The 15206-nt window shown below is 40.2% G+C and overlaps 1 protein-coding gene across 1 annotated transcript in view; it reads left to right on the plus strand.

Annotated features, from left to right (window-relative positions):
- The window catches only part of LOC122925556 (venom factor-like), a 482939-nt gene that overhangs the window by 289110 nt on the left and 178623 nt on the right, over positions 1-15206 (plus strand). Inside the window, exons 30-33 of the mRNA XM_044276914.1 lie at positions 6303-6509; positions 10952-11012; positions 11159-11245; positions 11367-11570. Of these exons, the coding sequence (XP_044132849.1) occupies positions 6303-6509; positions 10952-11012; positions 11159-11245; positions 11367-11570 (559 nt within the window). The remainder of the gene's footprint in view (positions 1-6302; positions 6510-10951; positions 11013-11158; positions 11246-11366; positions 11571-15206) is intronic.

Consider the following 15206-nt stretch of genomic DNA (forward strand, 5'->3'; position numbering starts at 1 on the left):
ATCAAGCAAAAAAGATGGCATATTCTTAATGAGGGGTGTCATAACTTTTTCAAGCAAGATCGCTGATGGAGATAAAATAGAGTCGGTTAAAGCCACGATGGGACGACCCGGCGGCTGAGTCAAGAATTTGTGCACTTTGGGCGGTGTGTAGAACACCAGCGTTACAGGATGATGATTAATCAAATACTCCCCTAATTTGGGGTCAATAATCTGCTGTGAAATAAATGTATCCACCAAAGTGCACAATTTCTTTTTGATAGTAAACACTGGCTCACCATCCAGAGGGCGATATACATCAACGTTAGCCAACTGACCCAGGATCTCCCCAACATAATATTCTTTGTCCATCAGGACAAGAGCACCCCCCTTGTCAGCAGGTTTGAAAACCAAGCTATTGTCTTGTATCAAATTCTCAATAGCCTGTCTTTCAAGTCATGACAAATTGTGGCTTACATGAAACCCGCTTTGTCGCATTTCCTGTAATGATTGTGAGATATCACGTTGGACCAAGGAAATAAATGTTTCAACAGGATGATAACATTTTGGTGGTTGAAAGTGACTCTTTGTTCTCAATACAAAATCCTTTAATGATAAGCAAGTATCATCCGCCCTCACTCTACTTGCGCATATTTCAACATTAGTAGATTGCATACTTGAAAAGTGTGCCTTAAGCCGAATATTTCGGAAAAACGCTGACAGTCCATATCGAATTCAAAACTGTCCAACGGACTAGTTGGGCAAAACGATAGTCCCTTCTCGAGTATATGCAATTGAAGTGGACTCAAGCTTTTAGAAGAGATATTAAATATTAAGGTATCATCTCTACCTGAGAGCGCGTTGTCCGCGGTGCATCGATGCCGCCGATAATGACGTCCTGCTCGTCTAGTGTTCTTCTTGACTGGGGTCTTTGCCTCCTTCTGCCTAAAAAAGTCGTACGTGGAGCTCCAATGGTGGAATCGCTTCCAGATCCGGATGACATCGAGGCTCCCCGACGTTGCGGCCGGGTGAATAATGGAGTGGCTGTGCCGGACAAATCTTGCTATTTATACACACGTTTGTTCTGATAATCTTCAGAATCTCTGATGAATTTTTGGCGTTTGGTGCTTTCAATGTCCCGCTTAAGATCAGCGCCAATTTTCTCCACTTTAGATTTTAAGGCAATTAATTCATCCGCGGGTAGCGCGTCAATTGTCGCAATTTTTTGCTTACTAGCCGTGATAGCTTCAGTCAAATATTTGATGGTTAATACCATAAGGTCCATTGAACACTTATTCAGTATATTTGAAAAGTTGGTACAATAATCAATGTTGTCGCAAAAGAATGTGGGTCTCAGATGAACTCGCAGTCCCCGTGGGATACGATGCAGGTGGCAATATTCAGCGAGTGTAGAGACATGTAATTCCCAGGAGGTTAATCTCCTCACCTCGCCTCCTGAAGCTATCACGGCTAGTAAGCAAAAAATTGCGACAATTGAGACGCAACTGAAAGACGCGCTACCCGCGGATGAATTAATTGCCTTAAAATCTAAAGTGGAGAAAATTGGCGCTGATCTTAAGCACCAAACTCCAAAAATTCATCAGAGATTCTGAAGATTATCAGAACAAACGTGTGTATAAATGGCAAGATTTGTCCGGCACAGCCACTCCATTATTCACCCGGCCGCAGCGTCGGGTAGCCTCGATGTCATTCGGATCTGGAAGCGATTCCACAATTGGAGCTCCACGTACGACTTTTTTAGGCAGAAGGAGGCAAAGACCCCAGTCAAGAAGAACACTAGACGAGCAGGACGTCATTATCGGCGGCATCGATGCACTGCGGACAACGCGCTCTCAGGTAGAGATGATACCTTAATATTTAATATATCTTCTAAAAGCTTGAGTCCACTTCAATTGCATATACTCGAGAAGGGACTATCGTTTTGCCCAACTAGTCTGTTGGACAGTTTTGAATTCGATATGGACTGTCAGCGTTTTTTCCGAAATATTCGGCTTAAGGCACACTTTTCAAGTATGCAATCTACTAATGTTGAAATATGCGCAAGTAGAGTGAGGGCGGATGATACTTGCTTATCATTAAAGGATTTTGGATTGAGAACAAAGAGTCACTTTCAACCACCAAAATGTTATCATTCTGTTGAAACATTTACAGTCATGTGAAAAAATTAGGACACCCTTTGAAAGCATGTGTTTTTTTGTAACATTTTTAATAAAAGGTTATTTCATCTCCGTTTCAACAATACAGAGAGATTAAAGTAATCCAACTAAACAAAGAAAACTGAAGAAAAGTCTTTTCAAGATCTTCTGTAAATGTCATTCTACAAAAATGCCTATTCTAACTGAGGAAAAAGATAGGACACCCTTGCCCCTAATAGCGAGTGTTACCTCCTTTGGCTGAAATAACTGCAGTGAGACGGTTCTTGTAGCCATCTACCAGTCTTCGACATCGGTCTGAGGAAATTTTACCCCACTCCTCAATGCAGAACTTTTTCAGCTGTGAGATGTTTGAGGGGTTTCTTGCACGTACAGCCCTTTTCAAGTCACCCCACAGCATCTCAATGGGATTCAAATCTGGACTTTGACTTGGCCATTCCAGGACTCTCCATTTCTTCTTTTTCAGCCAATCTTTGGTTGATTTACTAGTATGTTTTGGGTCATTGTCATGTTGCATGGTCCAGTTCCGCTTCAGCTTTAATTTTCTAACTGATGGTCTCACATGTTCTTCAAGCACCTTCTGATACACAGTAGAATTCATCGTGGATTCTATGATGGTGAGCTGACCAGGTCCTGCTGCAGCAAAGCAGCCCCAAACCATGACACTTCCACCTCCATGCTTCACAGTTGGTATGAGGTTCTTTTCTTGGAATGCTGTGTTTGGTTTACGCCAAACATGTCCTCTGCTGTTGTGTCCAAATAATTCAATTTTGGACTCATCTGTCCAAAGAACATTATTCCAGAAGTCCTGGTCTTTGTCAACTTTATCTCTGGCAAATGTCAGTCTGGCCTCGATGTTTCTCTTGGAAAGCAAAGGTTTCCTCCTTGCACACCTCCCATGCAAGTTAAACTTGTACAGTCTCTTTCTGATTGTAGAGGCATGTACTTCTACATCAACAGTAGCCAGAGCCTGCTGTAGTTCTCGAGATGACACTTTAGGGTTTTTGGAGACCTCTTTTAGCATCTTGCGGTCTGCTCTTGGGGTGAACTTGCTGGGGCGACCAGTCCTGGGCATGTTGGCAGTTGTTTTGAAAGCCCTCCACTTGTAGACTATCTTCCGGACAGTGGAATGGCTGATTTCAAAATCTTTTGAGATCTTTTTAAATCCCTTCCCAGACTCATAGGCTGCTACAATCTTTTTTCTGAAGTCCTCTGACAGCTCTTTTGCTCTCACCATGGTGCTCACTCTCACTTCAACAGTCAGGAGCACACCAAACTAAATGTCTGAGGTTTAAATAGGGCAAGCCTCATTCAACATGCAGAGTAACGATCTACTAATTATGTGCACCTGGTGTGATATACCTGTGTGAGATCTGAGCCAATTTAAGAGGGAATACATGTGAGGGTGTCCTATCTTTTTCCTCAGTTAGAATAGGCATTTTTGTAGAATGACATTTACAGAAGATCTTGAAAAGACTTTTCTTCAGTTTTCTTTGTTTAGTTGGATTACTTTAATCTCTCTGTATTGTTGAAACGGAGATGAAATAACCTTTTATTAAAAATGTTACAAAAAACCACATGCTTTCAAAGGGTGTCCTAATTTTTTCACATGACTGTATTTCATTGGTCCAACGTGATATCTCACAATCATTACAGGAAATGCGACAAAGCGGGTTTCATGTAAGCCACAATTTGTCGTGACTTGAAAGACAGGCTATTGATAATTTGATACAAGACAATAGCTTGGTTTTCAAACCTGCTGACAAGGGGGGTGCTCTTGTCCTGATAGACAAAGAATATTATGTTGGGGAGATCCTGGGTCAGTTGGCTAACGTTGATGTATATCGCCCTCTGGATGGTGATCCAGTGTTTACTATCAAAAAGAAATTGTGCACTTTGGTGGATACATTTATTTCACAGCAGATTATTGACCCCAAATTAGGGGAGTATTTGATTAATCATCATCCTGTAACGCTGGTGTTCTACTCACTGCCCAAAGTGCACAAATCCTTGACTTTTGCGTGAGGTTGGGACCCTGGTGTTACAGGACGATGACTTATTAGTAACCTTTGATGTATGTTCACTGTACACTTCGATTGTCCACTGGAAAGGTATACGGGCTGTTGAGTGGCTTTTATCCTTCTCCTCTCACACTGAAGGTGCTAAACAATTTTTTCTGAAACTACTTGAAATCATTTTAAATGAAAACTATTTTTTATTTCAGGATACCTATTACCAGCAGTGCTGTGGGACCGCGATGGGCTCGAATGCCGCACCGCCATACGCAAATTCGTACATGTCATGGTTTGAAGATAAATATATTTACAGTAATGATCTGTTCAAAATTCATTGTATTTTTGGGCGAAGATTCGTCAATGACGTGTTTTGCGTGTGGCAGGGCGGCATTCGATCCCTTCGTGATTTTGCTGATTATCTGAACTCGGTCTGGCCTGAGCTGCAGTTTACTCTGCATTACAATGATCATGAAATTAATTTCCTGGACACCCTGGTCATTAAGGGTTAGAATGGGTCGATTGTGACCGATCTGTATATCAAAAACACCGATAGAAATTCCCTTCTTCATTTCTCTAGCTATCATCCCCCCACAGTAAAAAAAGCGTTACCCCATTCCCAGTTTCAGAGGGTACGTAGGATTGTATCCGATGTTGAGGTGAAAGAAAAACGTCTTGATGAAATGTCTATGAGATTTGAAAATAGAGGTTATCCCACCGCACTGCTAGGTAGTGAGAGGAGTAAGGTTATCTCCTTGACCCCTAAACAGGAGTCCAGGGGGTTGCGTGTTCCATTTGTTACTTAGTTTCACCCATGGGTTAATAAATGTCGCTACATTTTTTCCAGACACTGGAATATTTTGTCCCGAGCATACCCCTCTATTGGGGAATTTAAGAGTCCTCCTTTATTATGTTATAAACGTAATAAAAATATTCGCGACATGGTGGTAAGGGCCGATGTGGGCAGTGCTCAAACTGAGAAGCGTCAACAGACCTTATCAACTCCTAGAAAGGGCACGTTTCCTTGCCTGGGGTGTATACATTGTTCAAGTGTAATTAAAGGGGAATATTTCACACACCCTCACACAGGCAAGCGATTCCCAGTTAGGGGTCTGTTCACATGTAACAGCAGTGTTATTATATATTTACTCAAGTGCCCTTGTGGACTTTTATACATAGGTGAAACATCTATGCGAATGAAAGATCGCTTTTCTAAACATAAGTCCACCATAAGAAAAAAACAACTTGCTTCTACCGGTTCCTTACCACTTTGATCGCTGTAAGCATAATATTGCGCAATTGCGCTTCCAAATAATTGAGCAGGTAACACAACCCCGGAGAGGTGGGAATCGGTTGAAGATGTTGAAAAAACGTGAATCCTATTGGATCCACACATTGCAGACATTGGAACCCATGGGGTTAAACCGGGAGTATGATTTGAATAGCTTCCTGTAAATTTCCAAGCCCTATTGTATATATATTTTAACCTTGAATGAATTTGTTTGCATTTTTTCAGAAAACGTGAGGAACCCCCAACCGCATCATCTGAACTGCAAGTTTCCATGATCATTTAGAATTTAGAGAATTTTGCATGATCGTCAATTACTACTGCTTTGATTGATGCTGCTGCAGTTGGGCTGCTTCTCACGTGTTTCTGATTTTTTGTTTCACTTTGTTTGTTTGATTGATGACTATGACTACCTGATGTCATTTCCGCTTAGGCGGTCTATTTAAACCGTGTACACTGTTTGATTTTTGTATACTATTTGTTTGAGAAAGGCTCGCATCAGAGCCGAAATGAGCGTCACAGAATACCCTGTATGTGGCGAATAAAGCGATTGAATTATCAGAAGATTAAGTGAGTGCCGGTCTTTTCTTTTGCTGCCTGCCATTATGACGCACAGTAAATGTTTCTTTACCAGAAAGGGCTAGCTATGCATGTTGCTGCACTGATCAGTGACGTACACCAAGACACATTATCCCTAAAGTTTGACTTCAGGCCTGGATAGACCTAATTTAATGCACTTCATGACTAATTAATATGTAACAAAGTAAATTTTTGGGAAATATTTGGCACAAGACCAAATAGAATTTTTGAAACCTTCGTTCATCTCTAGTCATCTTGTTGTCTTTGGTTTAGGTCCGTGTACATTGGACCTACAATAAAAACTTCTGCAGTCTTTCTAGTGCCAAGAAGAAGTTCCGACAAGAAGTGGAGATACAACCTTATTCATCTGTGGTTGTTCCATTTATCGTTATACCGCTAACCCTGGGAAATCATGACATTGAAGTAAAGGCAACTAGCGAATATTTATCTGATGGTGTACAGAAAAAACTGTTTGTTGTGGTAAGTAACAAAGAAAGATGTAATCTTAGTGACATCCCTTTATGTAGGTGTAATGTAGTAATGAATTTGATTACATGCACGATCAACAACCTTCCACCATGTAGATGGTAATTGTATGGTTCCATGCAACCTCTGAGTTGTAGGAAGCCATAGAGTCCAGTGTGACCCCCCCCCCCTATACTCCTGTATGCCTCCACATGTATGTTACAAAGGTGTTTTTATGTCCATACAGAAACATATGTTAGCACATAGCGTTCTTTTGGCTCTGTAGTATGGAGCTACAGTGGACTACTTATGCGGCAGTAAAACCTCCTGCTCACATCTGTGCAGTGTGTAGTAGGATTTAGCGAACATTAAAGTAGTTAGAGGTTTTCTGAAACCCCCCACATTTAGGTTAAGGGAGAAAGTGTTATAAAATAGCAAAATAAACTGAACTCACCTGTCTAATACTCTCATAATGTGTAGCCGTGATGTGTTCAACTACTGCTCATGATGGCTGAGGCCAGTGATTGACTGCAGTGGTCAATGGTTGTGAATCTTCACTGCAGAGCCATAAAAAAAGATCAGCTGTGTGCGCTGGAGCAAAAGTGCAGGAACGGTGGTGGATAAGGCTTGTTTTACCAAAATTCTTTTGAGTCTTGGAAAACCACTTTAAGATTGGGAGCTCACATGTAGAGTTTGTGTCAATTTTTAACACAGTTTTTCTTTTTTTATGTGTTATGGCTTAGTGCAATTATACTGTATAAGGGAAAAACTTCTCCATGCTGCTGAATCCATATTCTAGCCTTGGCACATTTTTTTTGCTTTTTTAAATGTTTTTGCTTTTACAAAAAGTCAGTGGTCCCAAGAATTTTACATAAGGTTTTTATAATTAAATTATGGTGGCATCTGGTGATGTGCAAATTTCTTAAAATTTGGTCGATTTGGGTTAGATTCGGCCACATCAATTGAGCAATTGGATTCAGGTCCAAATATATGTAAACCGAATCGAAAGTGCTCAGTTTGACTTGAAAAATCCTCGATGACTACTCTCTAAGGTCTCTTAGGACTGTATTCAAATAATTTCAAGCTCTTAATGCCAAGCCGGCATTTGTAATTGTAAGTGACAGCAGTCTTTATGGTTATGGGTAAACACATGATTGCTGGTGGTAACAAACATCCTATAAAAATAAGCTGCACTGTAGTATTTGTTGTACATTTTGTTTTCGCAAACCTCTGCCAGGGGGTATGCACACACGTTTACTAGGTTCATGTGATCTCTCTATCTTTCCTGTATTCTGATCTGAAAAACAGCTGTGATTTTTAGAAATTGTTTAGAATTGGACACAAATTTAAATTTGGAATTCCAATAATTCGGGTGTAATTTGATTAGAATCGATTTGCTCATCTCTATTGGCGTCTATAATGTTTTTTATGTTTTTCATGTTGTGTGATAGAGAAGTCTTTGCAAAACTGGCAGAGAAAACCTCTGTATCCAGGGGATGCCATCTTTTGAAAAAAGTGCCACTGATCCCCAAATACCATTAAAAAAAACACAAATCAGATTGTTTGTAGTGTTTTCTATTTTTCTATAAACTGCCTGCAGACAAAAACACCATAAAAACTATATTAAAAACATCACCAAACTTGCACCAAAATCTTGGCTATGCCAATTTTTTGATGCAATAAACAATGAGTTAGCCAAATTTACTTGTCCGTATGCCATGCTTGTCATTTGAAGAAAAGGTATAGTTTTGTGGATGTGGCTTCATTGATCTACAGGTGAAACTCGAAAAATTTGAATATCGTGCAAAGTTCATTTTTTTCAGTAATCCAACTTAAAAGGTGAAATTAACATATGAGACTCATTACATGCAAAGCAAGATAGTTCAAGCCATTATTTGTTATAATTTGGATGATTATGGTTTACAGCTTATGAAACCCCAAAGTCACAATCTCAGGTCCCCTTTTCTAAGGGCTCATGCACACGACAGTATTTTGCGTTCAGTATACTGGACGTTTTTTTAGTTCAGTATGCGGAACATATACTGAACCATTCATTTCAATGGTTCAGCAAAAAATACTGAAGTGTCTCCGTTTGCATTCCGTTTCAGTATTTCAGTATTTCCGTGCCGTGAAAAGATAGAACATGTCCTATTCTTGTCCACAAATCACGGTGCTTGGCTCGATTCAAGTCAATGGGTCCGCAAAAAAAACTGAACACATATGGAAAAGCATTCGTATGTCTTCCATATCCGTTCCGTTTTTGCTGAACCATCTATTGAAAATGTTATGCCTAGCCCAATTTTTTCTATGTAATTACTGTATACTGTATATGGCATATGGAAAAACGGAATGGAAAAACGGAAAGGAAACGGAGACACAGCGGAAACAAAAAACGGAACAACGGATCCATAAAAAACTGACCGCAAAACACTGAAAAAGCAATACTGTCGTGTGCATGAGCCCTAAGGGTGTGACACCCTTTAAGCCTAGAATATTGAACCTTTTCATAAAATTCTAATTTTAAGTTGCATTAATGCAATTCCTTTTAATTAGCATTACTGAAATAAATGGACTTTTGCACGATAATTTTTCGAATTTTACCTGTAAGGTGTATGAAGTGTGTTTGCTTCAAAGGTTTTGCTCAAATGTTTGCCACCTAGGGGTATACCATACTAACTGCATACAGTATGAATCCTGAAGTTCTCCCAATTCGTTAAGGATGTGGGATTTTTAAAATAAATTTGTTACACCTATGAGCAAAGGCTTTCCTGCACTCACACCTATCTGATATTGACATGCATGTGCCAATATATTACATTATGTGCACCTTTTTAATCATTCTGGTGCACAAAACCAATCTAAAATATCGGGTTCTACAAGAAAAAAAAGAAAGAAAAAATGCTAATTGTCTATGCGGAAGTAATAAAGGGGTTCTTCCATCTTACAATTTATGGCACATTGCTAGGTTATGCCTTAACCAGGTTATTGCTAGTTTATGCCAGGGCTCTGACTTGAAGGAGAGTGTGAAGTGCGGCATCCTCTCCGTTCATTGCTATGGGACTTCTGAAAATAGACGAGTGAGTGTGGCCACCTCTCCATTAACTGCTGCGGGACTGCTGGAAATAGCCGAGCCAGCACTAGGCAACAGTAAACACGGGGTGGTTGAGCAAGGGAGGCACACTCTCCATTGCTTAGGGGGCCCAAGTTTGGAAATAGGAGCGGGTCCCAAAAGTGGGACCTACACCTATCTAACATTTATTGCAATATGCCAATCCATTTTTAAAATCGCTACCTACAAGTTGTTTTGGTTTATTGCCTTTTGGTGGCTTTTTTGGATAAGTGTTGTTTTGTTTTTTCAAAATGCAGAATAATCTAGATAATGTTTTTTCTGGTGTTTTTTCATAGGCATTTGTAGGCAACATCTAGAAAAATTTATGCACAAAATAATACTAAATAAAAACTCCACCAAAAAGCCAATTGAAACCACCGTAAAAACACATTTGACAGTTAGAAAAATGCTCCAAGGTCCCAGGAAAAGAGTTTGAACGTAGGAGGCCTTAAGCTACAATTATTTGTGGTAGTACTTTGTCGTTTTTAAAAAAGATAGAAGAGAATGGGAGAATCAGTTTCTTTTGTACTTTTCATTCTTTGTGGAACCAGTCCTGGCTTGGTTTATAAAACTACATTGAAAACTTCTAGATAAACTTCTACATCAATCTTCATGTGTGATTCCAGCTTTAGAGGCTATTCACACATTCAACTTCAGGACATATTAGACATCTATATTACTTATGTGCGTCATGGCCTGGATGTAGGTTTAAGGGATCCAAACTCATAGCATCATAGGGATCTGTGATATTGTGAGTTCAGCTCAGTTAAAGAAAATCACAGAAATAAGATGATAATGCACTTAGTAAAGTAGATGCAAGCATTATATATGGACAAAGTCCTCACTCTGATATAATCAAATCTGAGACACTTAGCCAATATATTTTGATCAAAACACATCTGTGCCCGCCTACCAAGCGCCAAGGTGGTCTCAGGTCAGGCGGGTCCTACGCTAAACCTACCTAAGCCATTGGGCTTCTATGTTCAGGAGCGCAGGCGCCGCACATATGGTGTGCTGCTCCTAGTAACCTCCATGTGCATCAAGCAACCAATGGGAGGAGGAGCAAGCACACCTATATGTACCACCTAATCAAGGCTCTCTATTGGATAGGAAGGGAAAAAGTGCAAAGGAGTGCTACTCCCAAGATAAAGTAGGTGCGCATTCAGCTCAGTTAAACCCACAATTGGGCTGTGACACAAAAGACTAATGCAGAATGCATAAAAAAGACTTTAGGGAGGTTGGAAGCGCCTTCACAATTAGTAGCAAAGATGTCCCATTTTGTTCATCACCATGTCAGAGAAGATCAGTATCAATTTTCTTGCAATTTAATTTCCTTTTTTATCTCCAGCCAGAAGGAAGACGTCTGACACAGATGGTGAAATCAGTTGGTTTGGAGCCAGGACTAAACGGTTTGTAATTGTATTAAAATATACTTGGGATAGTAATTTTTTCGGGGGGGATGGAGAGATATTAAAATGATTGTCATGTACTGCTTAACAGTTCTTGTTTTGTCCAGATAACTTTTAATTTCTTCTTATTGCTGATTCTTATACAGGAGGAGTACAAGAAGAGCGGATCTCTGTAGTAAATCCCCAAAATATTGTTCCCAATACACAAGTTGACACCATTATTACCATCCAAGGTGAGCAATGATTTGCTGATTCTACTACTACAGTATATAGGACACATCTACAGAATGAAGAACCTGAAATATGCACTCTTCCTTCCCTGATCTCATGATGTATATCTCTGCATTTACCCAGGACACCCAGTAGGTGAAATGGTAGAGGAATCCATTGATGGTGTCCATCTGGACCACCTGATAGAGGCTCCAGTTGGATCTGGTGAGGGAAACATGCTCACTATCACAACTTCCTTGATAGCCACACATTACTTGGATTTCAGCAACCAATGGCATAGACTAGGACTCCTGCGCAGGGAACAGGCCTTTCAGTACATCAAAAATGGTAAGATATTCTCTAGTCAATTTTGATTCCAAAAGTTAGAGTGCAGGACTAAATCCGTTATCAGGTGGAGAATAAAAATGTATAAATCTCAGAAAAAATGCACCAAACGGATATGCCACTGACTATACTGGCTAGTCATAAATGCAGATATTAAAAGCTGAGACTTTTTCCAATATATTCCTGTCAGGAAAATATCGGAGCGATATTTTCCTGACAGGAATATATTGGCAAAAGTCTCAGCTTTTAATATCTGCATTTATGACTAGCCAGTATAGTCAGTGGCATATCCGTTTGGTGCATTTTTTCTGTGATTTATATGATTATATTTTCATCCGCACAATGCTCCGTTTTGTGTAGAATGCCCTTGTGGTGCATGTGGACCGCGCCGACATCCTCCACCGTATGCATTTTTTTGCTGGGGATAGTCGTTTGCTGCGGTCCACATGCGGTGGGGCTGCTCCCCCAATGAAAAACACGCTACAGTGTTAGGGGTTGAGCAGCTCCCCCAGATTTGCCACTATATTTCTGTGTTTGTGGAGAATAAAAATGACCAATCCCAAAAATTGAATGGAAAAAAGTTAACCTCACCCAGGAGGTACAATTGGTTGATTTAATGATTTCACATGACCTTTTGCGCAACCATGCCCCAGTCCTCAGGTTGATTGGTTATTATTCTTTTTCACTAGTGAAACTTTAGGGATGGAAGACCTGGGGATAACATTAAGATTTTTTTTTAACTTTAGTTTATCCTTTGATATATTGCTTGGTTGTACTACTCAAAACTGAATTAAAAATGATCTTTTAGGAGATGTGTATGGACATTATAGGATGTATTAAGGAGATATAAGGGGTAGGTTCCAGCGCAGGGTACACCCACCATCAGGGTGTTTCCCTCTATTTTGGGGTAGAGAGGATTTCTGTACGGATAGAATTCCCCCCCCCCAGGTCTGAACCAATCTTGATATGCACGGTGGATATACAAAGTCTATACACCGCTGTTAAAATGTCAGGTTTCTGTGATGTAAAAAAATGAGACAAAGATAAATCATTTCAGAATTTTTTCAACCTTTAATGTGACCTATAAACTGTACCACTCAATTGAAAAACAAACTGAAATCTTTTAGGTGGAAAGAAGAAAAAAAAAAAGACTAAACTAATGTGGTTGCAAAAGTGTGCACACCCTCTTATAACTAGGGATGTAGCTGTGTTCAGAATTAAGAAACCACATTAAAATTCATGTTAAGTAGGAGTCAGCATACACCTGCCATCATTTAAAGTGCCTCTGATTAACCCCAAATAAAGTTCAGCGGCTCTAGTTGGTCTTTCCTGAAATTTTCCTAGTAGCATCCCACAGCAAAAGCCATGGTCCACAGAGAGCTTCCAAAACATCAAAGGGATCTCATTGTTAAAAGGTATCAGTCAGGAGAAGGGAACAAAAGAATTTCCAAGGCATTAGATATACCATGGAACACAGTGAAGACAGTCATCATGAAGTGGAGAAAATATGGTACAACAGTGACATTACCAAGAACTGGACGTGCCTCCAAAATTGATGAAAGGACTAGAAGAAAACTGGTCTGGGAGGCTACCAAGAGGCCTACAGCAACATTAAAGGAGCTGCAGGAATATCTGGCAAGTACTGGCTGTGTGGTACATGTGACAACAATCTTCTGTATTCTTCATATGCCTGGGCTATGGGGTAGAGTGGCAAGACGAAAGCCTTTTCTTACGAAGAAAAACATTAGCCAGGCTACATTTTGCAAAAACACATCTGAAGTCTCCCAAAAGCATGTGGGAAAAGGTGTTATAGTCTGATGAAACCAAGGTTGAACTTTTTGTCCATAATTCCAAAAGATATGTTTGGCACAAAATTAACACTGCACATCACCAAAAGATCACCATTCCCACAGTGAAGCATGATGGTGGCAGCATCATGCTTTGGGGCTGTTTTTCTTGAGCTGGAACTGGGGCCTTAGTTAAGCTAGAGGGAATTATGAACAGTTCCAAATACCAGTCAATATTGGCACAAAACCTTCAGGCTTCTGCCAGAAAGCTGAATATGAAAAGGAACTTCTTCATCTTTCAGCATGACAACGACCCAAAGCCTACATCCAAATCAACAACGGAATGGCTTCACCAAAAGAAGCTTAAAGTTTTGTAATGGCCCAGCCAGAGCCCAGACCTGAATCCGATTTAAAATCTGTCGGGTGATCTGAAGAGGGCTGTGCAGAGGAGATGCCCTCGCAATTTGACAGATTTGGACTGTTTTTGCAAAGAAGAGTGGGCAAATCTTGCCAAGTCAAAATGTGAAATACTCATACCCAAAAAGACTCATACCCAAAAAGACTGAATGCTGTAATAAAATCAAAAGGTGCTTTAACAAAGTATTAGTTTAAGGGTGTGCATACTTATGTAACCATATTATTATATTTTTATATTTTTTCTTCCCTCTACCTAAAAGATTTCAGATTGCTTTTCAATTGAGTTGTACAGTTTATAGGTCACATTAAAGGTGGGAAAAGTTCTGAAATGATTTATCTTTGTCAAAAAATTTTACATCACAGAAACCTAACATTTTAACAGGGGTGTGTAGACTTTTTATATCCACTGTAAGTTCTGAAGCCCTTTTTATTGTGTAATAGTTGCAAAATAAAAAGTAAAATATATTTGCCATTCAGCGGTGCAGTTATATGTCCTAAAGCACTTTTTGTTCTGCAATAGTGTCAAAATAAAAATACATTTGCCATTCAGCGGTGCAGTTATATGTTCTAAAGCATTTTGTGGTGTGTATTAGTGGCAAAAGAAAAATATATTTGCCGTTTGGCAGTGCAGTTATATGTAGGGTTGAGCGAACCCGAACTGTAAATTTTGGGTTCGTACCGAACTTTGCGATTTTTTTGACCCCAGACCCGAACCCGAACTTTTCAGTGATCAGTTCAGTGATTTAATGGTGCTTTTTTAAAGCCTGCAGCGTTTAACTCGTGTGTAGAGTTGAGCGGACACCTGGATGTTCGGGTTCGAGATGTTCGGCCGAACTTCCCGAAAATGTTCGAGTTCGGGATCCGAACCCGATCCGAACTTCGTCCCGAACCCGAACCCCATTGAAGTCAATGGGGACCCGAACTTTTCGGCACTAAAAAGGCTGTAAAACAGCCCAGGAAAGGGCTAGAGGGCTGCAAAAGGCCGCAACATGTAGGTAAATGCCTTGCAAACAAATGTGGATAGGGAAATGAATTTAAAAAAAAATTAAATAAATTAAAATTAACCAAAATCAATTGGACAGAGGTCCCATAGCAGAGAATCTGGCTTCACCTCACCCACCACTGGAACAGTCCATTCTCAGATATTTAGGCCCCGGCACCCAGGCAGAGGATAGAGGTCCCGTAACAGAGAATCTGTCTTCATGTCAGCAGAGAATCAGTCTGCATGTCATAGCAGAGAATCAGGCTTCACGTCAGCCACCAATGCAACAGTCCATTGTCAGATATTTAGGCCCAGCACCCAGGCAGAGGAGAGAGGTCCCGTAACAAAGGATCTGGCTTCATGTCAGCAGAGAATCAGTCTGCATGTCATAGCAGAAAATCAGGCTTCACGTCAGCCACCACTGCAACAGTCCATTGTCATAAATTTAGGCCC

This window comes from Bufo gargarizans, chromosome 2, assembly GCF_014858855.1.
Source record: "Bufo gargarizans isolate SCDJY-AF-19 chromosome 2, ASM1485885v1, whole genome shotgun sequence".
Lineage (NCBI taxonomy): Eukaryota > Metazoa > Chordata > Amphibia > Anura > Bufonidae > Bufo > Bufo gargarizans.